This window comes from Gavialis gangeticus, unplaced genomic scaffold (assembly GCF_001723915.1).
Source record: "Gavialis gangeticus isolate Ggan-Ray unplaced genomic scaffold, GavGan_comp1, whole genome shotgun sequence".
Classification (NCBI taxonomy): domain Eukaryota; kingdom Metazoa; phylum Chordata; order Crocodylia; family Gavialidae; genus Gavialis; species Gavialis gangeticus.
Genome location: NW_017728992.1, coordinates 56,269,266 through 56,282,762, shown reverse-complemented (window position 1 = coordinate 56,282,762; position 13,497 = coordinate 56,269,266). Strand labels below are relative to the sequence as shown.

General features: G+C 41.3%; 1 protein-coding gene across 8 annotated transcripts in view; it reads right to left on the bottom strand.

The window, feature by feature from the left end:
- The window catches only part of PHACTR1 (phosphatase and actin regulator 1), a 556,936-nt gene that overhangs the window by 102,050 nt on the left and 441,389 nt on the right, over positions 1–13,497 (bottom strand). For 6 of the 8 annotated variants that reach the window (XM_019522706.1, XM_019522697.1, XM_019522713.1 and 3 more), the window contains 2 exons: positions 12,595–12,801; positions 1,969–2,299 (listed from right to left, as the gene is read on the bottom strand). In XM_019522706.1, the coding sequence (XP_019378251.1) occupies positions 1,969–2,299; positions 12,595–12,801 (538 nt within the window). The remainder of the gene's footprint in view (positions 1–1,968; positions 2,300–12,594; positions 12,802–13,497) is intronic. The other 2 variants (XM_019522732.1, XM_019522721.1) reach the window with 1 other exon arrangement.

Sequence of the window (13,497 nt, the reverse complement as noted above, 5' to 3'; positions counted from 1 at the left end):
CCCTGCCCCTAGTACTTATAAGCTCGGAGTGGCTGCAGCTCCATGCTGTAGCCACCTGGGACTGCCCGAATCATCAAAGCTCTCCACATCTTTTCCAAAGATGTGGAGAGCTTTGAATTGATTTGGACCTTTACATTGGTCCCCTGATTCGATACAGATTTGGAGACCCAGCCACCGATTTGGGCCAAATCTCCTTTGAATCGAATCACCACCCAAAGCTTTGCACAGCCCTAGTATGTGTACAAATGCCCATAGTCTACCCAGTGAAACTAAGTTACAACTATGCATACAGGAAGATGGACTTCCTAACTTGAAAATGTTTTTAACTGCAACATTATGATGCGTGATATGGAAAAAGTAACACTTAATATCTTTGGGGCAGTAATATTTAAGGGGCAAATCATTAAGCAAGTTAGGATTTCCTCTGTTAGACTGAATTATTTTGCCTCTTGTCTATAAAAAGAATGATCTGATCCTGCTAGAACAACCTGGTTACAACCTTGCTCCTTGCTCTTAAATATAAAATGTCATCTTTTGGCTTCCTCATTTATTCTGAGACTCATTCAATTTCAGCCTGCAAATGAAAATACATTTTCTTAAACTTGCTGATCTTGCAGTCTGGGAGGACACCTTAAATTTGATACAATCTGTTTCACTTACCTTGACTATCTGGACCGACATCCAACAAAGGATGATTATAAAAAAGAGCCTCAAATTGGATTAAATGCTTGCAATTAAATATATAATTATCTTCCAAATGTGAATATATAACAAGAAGGTACAATGGAAAATTGTGTTTTCTTTGTAGAATGTAAATTGCAACTGCTATTAAAAAGCAGTGGCAAATATGTGTATGTAGGTGTGGGTAAAGAGACACGCACAGAAGCTTCCTATGTACCCAAGGCATTTAATTTTATTTTTAGATGTATTTTAGTCACTCTGTACTGTAAAAATAACAAACATATTACTTCAAAAAGTATGTGGCTAACTTGAGCCTTTATAAGTTCCTTCTAGCTTATCAGTGCTATGCAGATACTTTCATGGTACAACATATTTGGTCTTTATTGTTCTTTTCTAAATGTTATAGTTCTGTCCTTTTTCTCCCTTTCTTTCCTGTAACCAGAGTTTTATTTCTAAGACCTTGTGTGTTATATTATTGTAAAACAGGAAGATCCAAAGAGATTTTAATGTCCTGGCACCATTACCTAGTGATTAGAGCAGGGAGCCATAGCCATAGGTGGATCTACAATTTTGAAAAGTGGGGTGCAGATGGTGAGGTGCATCATCACACATAAAACAGCCCATATTTTTCTCCAGTTAAAAATATACTAGAAGCTTTACTAGTATGCTGTGGGGCCAAGGGCTGTATTATTCCGTTTTAAGACTGAAGGAAAAATAAATATAACTTGATTGAAATTAAGTCAAAAACAGTCTGCAGGGCTGTGAAATAGGAGCTTTGCTGAGCAGCTACCAGACAGTGGAACTGCAGAACAAAAGATAGCTTGATTCATGAAACCTCAAGGCCATTAGAAAGAGGAAAGGGTTGGTAACACCTGTGGATGAAGAGGTCTAGAAGGGATCAGAGAGATTATAATGAGATATGAAGTGAAGTGACTCCCTTAGCACTGCCTGACTAGAAATGCTGCTGCCATTGCCAATGTTTTTAAATTTTGGGTGGACCAGGAATCAAAGGGGGGTGCAAGTGCACAAGTGCACTCCCCCTATGGATCCACTCCGGCCTATAGTTCAAGTGACTGAGGTTTTAATCCTGACTCTGCCACTAACTTACTGCATAACCTTGGGCAAGTCACTTAATTACTCAGGGCCTCAGTTCCCCTAGCCACAAGTGATTTGTAAAAGGTTTGGGATCCTTGAATGTAAAGCCCTCCCTAAGGGCATGACAGGGCATCATGTTCGGATGCTGCAAAGAAACTATGTAAATCACTGTTTTTAAAAATCTCCCATTACCTTTCTAGCCTCTGCATGGTCATGGCCAGTGTCTTGTTCAATTCCTCTATCATCCGGCATCCGGAAGGGTGAATGGGTAATGAGCTGGATCCAGAAGGCAGGTGCTGGCTGTGGCTGCCATACTGAAGCTGGTGCTGGTGGGCTGCTAACTGGGATGGCAGTACAGTGTGATGGTGCTGAGCCAAGGGCTGCTGGGAGCTCTTCTGTGTGGAATAAGATGCGAGAGAGAGGTCTGGCCCCCCTAAAGGCATGCATATCATGACTTTCTTTGGAGGTAGCGGAGGTGACAGTTTAACTGGCATACAAGGCAGTTTCACAGGCGCGCCAGGATCTAGAACATAAGGATGAGAGGCACAGCGGTAAATTTTTGTGGAATTAGAAAGAAGACCACATTATCTCTTTGGTAGTCAGGTTACCAGTAATGACAATAGACAAGTTTCATTGGATGTATCCCTTTCCTGGCATTGACAGAAGATATTTTATCACATAATACAACTGTTTTCAGAAGGCATGTTCTCACTTTGCCACATTTTTGAGCCCCCTGAAAACAGTTCAGTGTGGTGCTTGCCCTCGAATGGTACGTTATGTTGCACTTAATTTAACAACAAGATTTATGTGCTGCTGTTCATTTTCAAAACACTTTCTACCAAAATCTGGTCCCAAAAAAGCCCTGCAAGCTGAGCATTTCCCAGGTAACAGACGCATAAAACTAAAGCAGAGTGATTGGGTGCACAGACTCACAACATGAATCGCTGCCATCACAGCTTGGATTAAAACTACCTGATTCCTACTCCTCTTGCCTGACAACTGCAGATAAAACCTTTCGAATTTTTGCAGAGCATTTGGTTAAGGAAACATTTCATCAAAGAAAAATGGCATAAATGATAAAGGGAGATAATTTAGTAAAGCAGCAAAAATGACTGATTCATTTATAGAACATCTGGCAAATATATGTTTTTTAGGATTCCTGAAAACTCATGATATTTTCAGGAATCTTTCAGGGAAAGTTTTTTGCTGGGCTCTGTGGGGACTGAATAACATTTCAGAGGTGCATGTAATAGAGATGTTTATAAGCAAACAAAATTTCAATGCACTGGCTGTCTGCACTCAGCTGTAAGAAGGAGACTTGTTGGGCTGTTTTCTGAAATAGGTTTAAAAGGTAGCAGAGAAACAGGGGTGTCAAAAACAGGAAGGTCAAAGAGAATTAGTCACCAAAGGTTATGAGGACAGAGGAAGACAGAGTATACACTAAGTACTGAGGTCATGCCATAGGGCTATTTGAGGTTGTAGGAAAGGATAGAGGTGAAAGTTTCTTTAGTAGAAGACAGGCCTGAATAAATCACAGACACTCAAGTCCTGCAAAGGAGTTCTGATAGCATGACATTTGTGCAGTTTGGCCTCTATTCCTGAAATTCCTGCACCTTGCTACAACTCGAGAAAGAGATTAAAGTGCCAGCCACTTGCTTTGACCTGGCAAAGCTCAGCGGGCAAGATGATGCAGCCCAGGTTTCAAAGGCCATTGCACGTTCATGAACTGCAGCACATTTTTTAAAAGCCCTTCTCCAAATAACACATGTTATTACTAGCTATTCACAGGAGCTTTTTGCTTTCTGTATCTATAACTGCTTGGCTGGATATTTTATTTGCCTGAACCACTGTGCGCTGACTAGAGAGAGGACAGGGGGATTGATGCTGGGCCCCTTCTCCTGTAATAGCAAACTGAACAGAGACACTCAGCTGGAAGAGGATAGTAAACAGAGACAAAATTCAGGGTTTTTTTCACCATTACTGCTTACATTTGACTAGCACCTCCAGGTCTCACTGTGCTGGGTTCTGTGCACACACAACAGAGACAGTGCCCTCCCCAAAAGACTTTTAATTCCATATTTTCTCATGTACAACACACCCAAAAATAAGACATGTGCCTTGATTTTGGCAAGGAGAATACAGGGGAAAAAAAGATTTTTCCAGAGTCATGGCTGACTATGTGACACAACTTAAGTCCTCCTGGGAGTGCAGAGTATCCAGGAAGTTCATCTGCCCCATGCAGATTGTCTCCTGGGATGCCACACTTCCTAGACAGATGTTTCCAGGAGGATTAGGTCCCAGATCCTTGTGGGGGCAGTAGCAAGACCATTAGTTCTTTACTTTAAGTAGTTCTTGATACAAGTTCCTGTAAATAAAGTGTTGTTTCCACATCACATGCCTCATCAAGAAACTACCAGTCCCCTTGCTGTTTCAGGCACAATCTACAGTGCTCAGCCAATAGCTATGGCTGTGAGAAGGTTAACACAGGACTCTGCCATCTTGGTAGCTGTGTGGCATGCTTAGTGGCTCCAGGCTTCTTCTTTTCCAGCGAATAAAACATCTAGCTTCCCTGTTTCACACATGCGCCCAAATTTTGGGGACAGATTTTGGGAGAAAAGGTGCATGCTGTATGTGAGTAAATGAATAAATTAGATATGGGTGTGAAATGAAAGAGTCACAGAGAAGGGAATGTCACAAATAGGGCTAGTGGCAGAGCCAGGAACAGAACCAAAGTCTTTTGACTTGCAAGCTAGTGTTGTATCTACCAGACCACACTGCCTTCTCTCAAGACAACAGTTTCATTTACTTGTATCCAGTGCTGAATGTGGCCCTGGGAATGGCCAGCAAATGCAGCACCACCTCTGTCTCTTCCTGCATGGACTGACTGTCTTCAAAATGCAGGCTATCTTTTACACATTGCAAAAACACATTTTCATTTTTTCTACTCAAATACAGAAGAGGCTGAACTGCAACATTTTTGATGCACACACAACATGCACTCTAGCTGTGTACATTTTATATTCGTACTCTGCACAAAAGAACACTTTGTCTTTAACATATTGTCAAAGGAATGATGAAGTGTTAATTGAATAAAACCCAGAGAATTAGGCTTCTGTGAGATCTGTAGTAGCAAAACATGCTAAATATATTAGTGCTTCAGGCTAATGGAAATGGGTCTGGGCTGCAAAACTCAGCTCCACAGCCACGCTTCCCTTAATTTCTGGAATATTTAGATTTGAGGTGTCCAGTTTGGCTTCATCTCTGGTATGGTTCAATGCAGAGGTGGAATTCTGCAAGGCAGTGTTACCACAATCCTGGACCATGCTCTGATCATGATGCCAGGGAATCATCCTCACTGTGAGGTTCAAAGTGATCCCATCCCACAGAAGCTGCACATTCCTTCTTCTGACTGAATTAAAATTGGAAGCACCAGCTGAGTTTGCTACCTCCTATTCTTAAGTATTAAAAGAGCTGGTTGTAAATTGGGAGTAATCTGTCAAAGCATTTTGGGCACAGAATAAATAGAAATGCTTCAATTTTTCCTTTATGTTAAAAAGGAAAGGTTTGTTTCCTTTCTGAATGTAAGTGGTCTGCTTTTAGATTTACAGACAAAACACTGTAGTTATGGGGAAGTCCATGGGAACTACAAAGGGAAATACAAAAATGTAAATGGAGTGCATAAAACATACATTAAACTAAGAACATTTAATTTAATTGTTTGAAACCTTGTTCATCACATAGGTAAGATGTTTGTTTTTTGTTTAACTATATAGGGCTAAAGGCTGGGTAGAGCTGTACCTTAAATATTAACTAAATTAGAGATGCATAAGCTTTCATAAGCAACAGCTTACTTTGTTAGATGCCATCAGGATAATATATGTCAGCATACCTTCATGGAAAATGGTAATAGAGACACTCCAATTTAAAGAGAAAAATGTACTACCTCAGGCAAAAAATTTCTTCCTTGCCCTTTACCATTAGGACAATTTTCCTTGTCTATTAAAAAAAATTACTGAAAGGAGAAACATCACAGCACAAGGCGAGTTTGACTCATTCACTCAGATAAGTCTGTCTTCAAGGATATTGGTAATGGATTAAAAGGAGTCAATGGGCCTCACCCTGGAAGTTTTACTCAGTTCAATGAAGATTTTGAATGAGTAGGAAATTCAGGATTTGCCCAAATTCATGGGCTAATTTCTATTTCCAATTACATTAGCGGAAACTCTATTGTCTTCAGTGGAGCTTATCCAGTGTTAATGAGAAGAGAATTTGACTTTGTTTGTAAGAGACTGGGATAAACACAGTCTATGGCTTTTTTTAACGCCGCAATATTTTCCAACATAATATGTGTGTCATGCATGAAGACATGAACAGTCTCCACCAAGGACTATCCATCGTATGTATACATGTGTAGGCAAATCAAAGGCAGGTGACAGAACAAACAGGAAATCAGTGCTACAAGTCCTCCCAGTGGAACATTACCACAATCTTAAATTTTTGCACAAAGTACTGACATGACAGGAGAGCAGCACAGAACAGGTTTGTAAGTCTGATTTATCTTTTCTAGCTGAAGTTCCTTATAGTAAGTGTTATATATCATAGACCCAATTATGCAAGAAGCTGAGTCCCTCAAATCCCTCTGAATCTAGTGGGAATCAAGACCACTCAGCAATTTGCCCTGCCCAAGCAAAAATTAGTGCAAAATATATTAGAAAATTAAAACTTGCCACTGTTTACACAATAGCCAGAGGGATGAGAAGCTCTTTCAGTGCTTGGGCCAGGGTGCAAAGTGCTGCTCGTTGTGCCCCATTTCCTTCCCCTTTCCCCCACAGGGTGAGGGTTGCACTTCCCATGGCAAAGCCTGGGGGATAGGGGTGTCATTCAACCCCACTACCACTCTGGATGTTGCATCTGCCTGGCTATGCCTGCTCAGCTTTGTGCCTGCTGCAGGAAAGACTCCTGGGGGGAGCAGGCCAAACTGGTGTCCTTCTAAGTTGGCAGCTGGGGCTGGCGCCCCTCTTGCCCCATCCTAGTGACACTGCTGGATGATAGCTATCCAAAAATACAGCAGATGATAAGACATGCCACATCAGATGAACGACATTGACTGATGTGTCAAAGGAGGGCAACTCCTCTTTCTTCCTCATAACGCCCTTTGCCAAGTGTGACATGTGAATGGGAGAAAACTCCCCTCATGGCACATACTGTGACCAAGAATTATATTTTATTTCCTTTCTTGTAGACAGTTCCTCTTTAGCTCTGGTTCCAGTATTTACCCTTGTGAGGTTTTTGCAGAGATGAATTCTATGCTTTGCCTGTATGCAGGAAGTCTGTTGCCTGTGCGCTTTGCCCGTTGCCAAGGGGTAGGTTGCTTATATGAGAGCCAGAAAACCAGAGTTTTATTCTTGACATCCATTGTGTTGATTCAGGCAAGCTGTTTTATCACTCTCTGACTTCCATCCTAGATTGGCAAGTTGTTTTATTGCTCTCTGACTTCCCTGCCAGATCCTCGAAGAGGCCCTGACTCAAGTCAACTGGCATCATTCCACCGACTTCAGTAGAATTTGGATCAGGTCCACACTAAAGGGTCAAATTACACTCGCATCTATGTACAAGCATCTTCTGTCAACTGTAATGGGAGCTGCACGTTTCTCTCAGGTGAAAATTGAACTCTAAACCCTGCACACAGCATGGAGTAGGACTTGGACAGCCTTTGTAGACAGTGGGAATGCCATGTAGTCCTACTCTGTGTGGTGTTCCTAATTAATCTGAGACCAGGTTTTAAAGTTAGGGCCAAAGGGTTCTGCTGCTTCCTTAACTACTGAAATTCTTGCTCTTCACATAGCAGGTGTTGTAGGAAGCAATTACATTCAGAAGTCATAGAAGCAACTACATTCCCATGGACACTCTACACGCTGGGGGAAAAGACTTTTCCATTTTGTTCTTGTTCCACTGCACCTTCCCAAACTCAGAACCCAGGTATTCACACTATGCAATATGAGAATTTACTCCAAAACCAAATAACTAGTTTGGAGTACTGGAGGAGAAAAAAGCACCTTATGTGACAGATCAAAGAGCCTACAGGCAGTGCAATGGACTAATCAACTAAGGAGCTATATGTGTAAATGCTGGGTTAAAAAATTATTCAGCCAGTGGAGATTATCTGTCAGGTAAATTTGTAGTTGTAAATACTTTTGTAAAGTTGTAACTAACAATCAACCATGTTTTGATAATACAGCAAAATGCCTTTTATTCATTGTTCTGGAATGCAATCCTGGCAGGCCCACATTATCAGTAGTTATTTTTATGGACGTACAACACCTCCTTCCCCATTAAATGTTCACCCCTAATCAGGATCAATTGTGCTATATTTGAATTATCACTGTTGTTCAGCTGGCTGGTAGTCTGAATCATACTGTATGTAGACATAACTAGATTGCATGTTCTTAGAATGAAGAACGTGACACACGTCCTCCTCCCAACAGCTGACTGAGGAAGCAAGACAATAGAATGACTTGGAACACATTTTAAAAGCTCCAAAATGTTTGTTGAATTCCGGGGCCAGATTCTGATCAAAGGTAAAACAAAAGGAGTAATTCCATTGACACTGAATTTACTCAGATGTTGCTGAAATCATCATCTGGCCCCAAAGGAGGTCACCTGGATTTTGCAGAGAATTTCAAGCTTGTTCCTGAGAAGTAATCAATTACTTAACTGCGGTATTCTGTGCTCCTGGGAGTGTTATCTTTCATATAAGACAAAGCTGGTGCCTTGGCAATTTGTATCATTAAACAGCTCATGGCAATTTGGGATATTAACCTCAGTATCCTAGCAAATACAGTGTCAGATAGTTATTTAAAATCTATAATTTAAACTAAATATTGGATTTTGCACTCCCTGTCCTAAGTGGTTCAGCTGGGCACCCTCCTTCTGTTCCAGAGAAAGTTTATGAGTAGATAAAAATATATACATGAAATTTGGTTTATTATTAATTTTTATGCTTGATAGTTGGCAAAAGGATTAATGTAAGATAATAGGCCAATGGGAAGCATAGTTAACAGTTAAGAGCCACATACTACTCCTTGGGTTGTCTGCTTTGTACTGTGTAGCTATGGGCTATGATTAGGGGGTAAAAGGTATTTTTGGTTTTTGTGTGTATAGGGGTAGGCACTGTGTTAACTGACAGCAGGATGAATGACTTGTATGCCAAATAGACAGTGATAATGCTGAACAGTGCTCTCAAATCATGTTGGAAGGGGTGATTCTTGCCCCCTACCTCTGTGTAATTCACACTAGATCCCCCCAGGCAAATGGCTTTGGTCTGTCTTCATTCCGAGGATGTGTGCTAGGCAAAAAAGTCCTAAGTGAAGAGTTCTAAGTTACATGAAGTTTTACAAGAGATCATATTTACAGGAACCATTGTATCTCTGCATCGTTTGAAACATTTCTGCATTCTTTCCTCTGTTGGCCCTGCCTGTGGTGATTTTGTTCTCAGGTACTCTTGTATCTAAAAATTACATTTTTTAAAAATGTAAAAGCTCAGAGGCATTTCTGCCACCTCAATGTCAATGATATATCTGAAATGAAACTCATCCCAAGATGACATTTCATCTCATAGCTTCCTACACAGATTTAAAAGACCATTAACCACTGTCACTCTGTATTAATCATGCTTGGGGTGTCTGAATTGGTCCTTTACTTCCCTCATAAAATCATCAGGAGAAAAACAAACGTTGAAAATGCAATGAAAACCTGAAAGTCTTCATTTGGTCTTCATCCTAATATTACTAATTCTCTCACAGACAAACCAAGGATGTCTCCAGAGTGATTAGCAAAAGAACAGTGTTAATTTAGCTTCCTCATGGTGAATGTAATTCATTAGCATTAATTGCTCATCTTCAAAGACTATACAAGTCCAATTTAATCCCTAAAGAAGACCATTAAGGTCCAAAGAAATTGATGTTCCCAGATTTCACAGTAAGAGAAGCTCTGAAGTACAGAACAGACTTACAGGCCTGAAATCTTTTTATTTATAAGGGCTGGTATGAATGAAGCTTTCAGTTCCACTGTGGGACAACTATCAGTTAAATGAGGATCCTGTAAATAACTCTGAAATTGTATCTCCTTTCCACAGTGAAGTGTGTGTGGAAAAGATTGCCTTGTTCAGTCATCCGGTCTTTAAAGTAGATAAAAATATTGAGAGCATAGAGCTTCCACACCTTTGCTGGAAGACCACCTCTTTAACTAACTGCTAAGTCCCTGAAGTACTTAAGGTAGGCTGCATTCTGTACATAAAGTTTCAGCTGTAAAATACATACTGGCGGACATATTCATCCTTTGATTTTTCTGCTAACTTAAAAAGCAAGGTGTGCGCTCTTGCTCTCTCTCTCACTCTCTTTTTCCATACTTTTGTACAATGTCTAGTTAGTATAAGACAGGGGTATACAACTCACCTGGCCCTGTGGGTTGGATGAGTGGTGCAGGGTCAGTTCATGAGCCAGATGAGTTGGACCTCCAGACCTGACTCTCTCCCTGCCCCGACATGCCAGATCCAGCCATACATATGGCGCTTGCTCCAGCTGTTAAGGGACTATGCCTCATGCAATGCCCATGCAGGGCCAGTCCAGAATGCACACTGCATGCAGTGTCCACTCCAGCTGGTACAAGACCCATGTTACATGTGATGCATGCCCTGGAGCGGCTGGGGGGCTAGCTGGAGAGGGTGCCATGAGTGATATACAACACAGATTGGCTGAGGAAGGTGGCATGTATCCTAGACTGGCCAGGGTGGGTGCTATGTATAATGCATGTACTGGGCCTGGCATACAGGGCCAGTCTACTGCACGATGCCTGAGGTATGTGGGTTAGCTCTGGACCCTAGGGCAGCACTGGAGGCTGGATGATGGGGCTATGCAGGCCATACCTTTGACACCCCACGTATAAGATATTTTCGTTTATGTTCCTTTCTTATGACTTGATTTGAAAGCAATAATTCATCATTTCAATAGGGGTAGACAAAATTCCAGGAGTTAACAGGATGCAAATTTAAGCCTATTACGAGGCTTAAAGAAAATAAATGAGAATGGCGCCTCCTTTTTGTAGCTTGGGAGACCATTCCTTTAGTTTTCAGTTTTACGCATAATTTATCAGTATGTATGAACTGTGGCAGGCAATAAGGGTAGAGAAATCCCATGCAAGAGTAAACTAGATGAAACAAAACAAACTGCATTTGCCACCTAAATGAACACACAAAGACATGGTACAAAACCAGTGTGTGATCTTTCTTCTTAGTAGTCAAAACAAAACATAATGAACTAATAAGAAAAAGAGTACTACTCAGCATTCATAAAAACCACCTATGGGAGGCAAGGACTTGTCATGGGATGGTGAAGACTCTGACCAGCTGAATAACAGGTAGGGAGTTGTATCTGGATAGTTTAGAACCCAGATGTTCCCAGTAATCTATCTTGTGCCTCTATGAAAACAGTCATAATTGTACACGTACATCTCAAAAGGTATAGCCATACATCTAGGAATACATATACCTTTTCTTATCCTTATATGTATAACTTTAATATTTATTTACTGTAATGGTTTGGTGGTAGATGGGCAGAACTGATTGGTCTTACAGTACTAACTGTTCTCCTTGGGCATGTCTACCCATTCATTAAAGAAGTGGTTACTGCACATTTAATTTAGTACTTGTATAATCAAGTACTAAATAAATCTGCACTAACTGGAGTTACTGTGTAATAGCACTGGTGAACACCTTTTTAATGGCACTGCTGCACAGTAGCCTAATAATATGATGCAGCAGCGTATTAGCACTGCCTATGCTGTGATGTGCTTCTGTGCAGTATTATTAGGCTACTGCACAGTTAGCATCTCTGTAGATGTGCCCCTTTTTTCCATAAGTTCCTACAGGTGCTTTTAATTCCAAGAGAGAGCCCAAACACCTGTAGAATAAATGAAGACAAGGGAAAGGATCCTGAATAGCTTGCCTCCTTGACAAGCTGCAAGACAGCAAGAGAATGCTACAGTATCTTTAGGGAGTAGAGCACAGGAACTGGAGCTGCTAGTACCCAACAGAACCAAAAGGAGGGAAATGTCTAAGCAGTGGAGATGTGGGTATCATAAGCAAGAAGGATGAGGGGCAGAGGAAGATGGAGCACAATACTTTGTGTAGGGATCCAGAAAAGAAGGGGACCTAGAAAAGGACTGCATGTGCAGGGGAACATGTGCAGGGTCAACCAGGAAGAACAGGCACATGGAAGAGGGAAATATAATGAAGAGCAAGGGGAGAGAGGAGAACTCATTTATTTCAAAAGAACAGAGACTACTTATCCTGTTAAATGCAATTAAACACATAGAAGTACCTTCTTCACATTATTTTTCTAAATAGTTGCTGCAAGTATTTTGCTTATGGATGAGTAGGACTGTGGCCATTTGACTAGGAGGAATGGTGGCCTACAAGACTTCAGACAGGAGGAGAGGTGTCTTTGAAATATTCTCTGTGTAAGAGGCAAGGATTTGTTAGGGTGATATCTTTTACTGGACCAACCGTAGAATTAAACAAGCTTTTGAATGCAAGACATTCTTCACCCACACTTTGAAGAAATCTGAGAATCCCCACCCTGATGAATTTGTTCAAGGATGACACACAGGAAATACTAATGCACATACAAACATCTATAGAGAAGCTTTTTCACAAACATCTTCACAACAACTGCACAAAAAAAGACACTATGAAACTTGATATTGGGCAGTTGCTTTCTTTAACAGAGGAAGTGGCACAGAGTGTTCACAACACCTACTTACCAGTTAAGTGATTGGCAATCCTGGCAATGGGTTTAGGAGGCAGGGCAGGGGGCTGTTTGAGGAGGGACAACTGTTTCATTGGGGTGTCCTCATGGTCTCCAAGGAAAGCAGCAGATTTTTTGGGGGGAAGTAGCAGGACTGGTTTAGCTGAAGGATCTTGGGACAGGAGGACTCCAGACTCATTGGAAGTGGGGCTCTCTTCAGACACTGGAGGACACAACCACATCATAGACGCAACAATATTACAAGCAAAGCGGAAGCAGAAAACAGCAATAGTAAAACAAGAAAAGCAACACAGTGATGCAGATTAAAAACATGACCAGTAGTTTTCACTCAAACATCATAAAACACAGAAAGAGAGATGGAGAGAAAGAAGAAGAGAAAGAAGGAGAAAGAGAGAGAGAGATGTACACAACAGGCCAAACCATCCATTAACACCAGAAGAGCTCCTCTTGCTTACACCAGGGTTGAATTTAGTCCTACATCTTTAGCACAATCAAGAACTTTGAAGTCTCAAATTCTAGCCTCTCCAGAGAGGTAAAACTGCAGTTGTTCAGATTAATATAAGTAATTGGCCTATAAGATTATCCTCCCACACCTATAACGTCATATCCATCATATTTTCAATAGAGCACACAGTTGTACAGGATCATAGATGTGCAATTATACCAGTCATTTGCTCCTTCTCACTTTTAATCTTCGGAGCAATGTTTACGATCACTGTATATCTTGTATCTTGAAATTACTTTGCAAAAGTGGTAGAGCTGAAAAGCAAAAGAATTGGTCGGTGAGGCCCCAATCCACCCTCTGCCCCTCCAGCTCACGCCAGGGTAAGCCCAGCTGGCAGTTCAGTGCTTTTCACTTCCCCCTCCCTCCCTGTTGGCAGCCTGGGAGCTGGGGGGG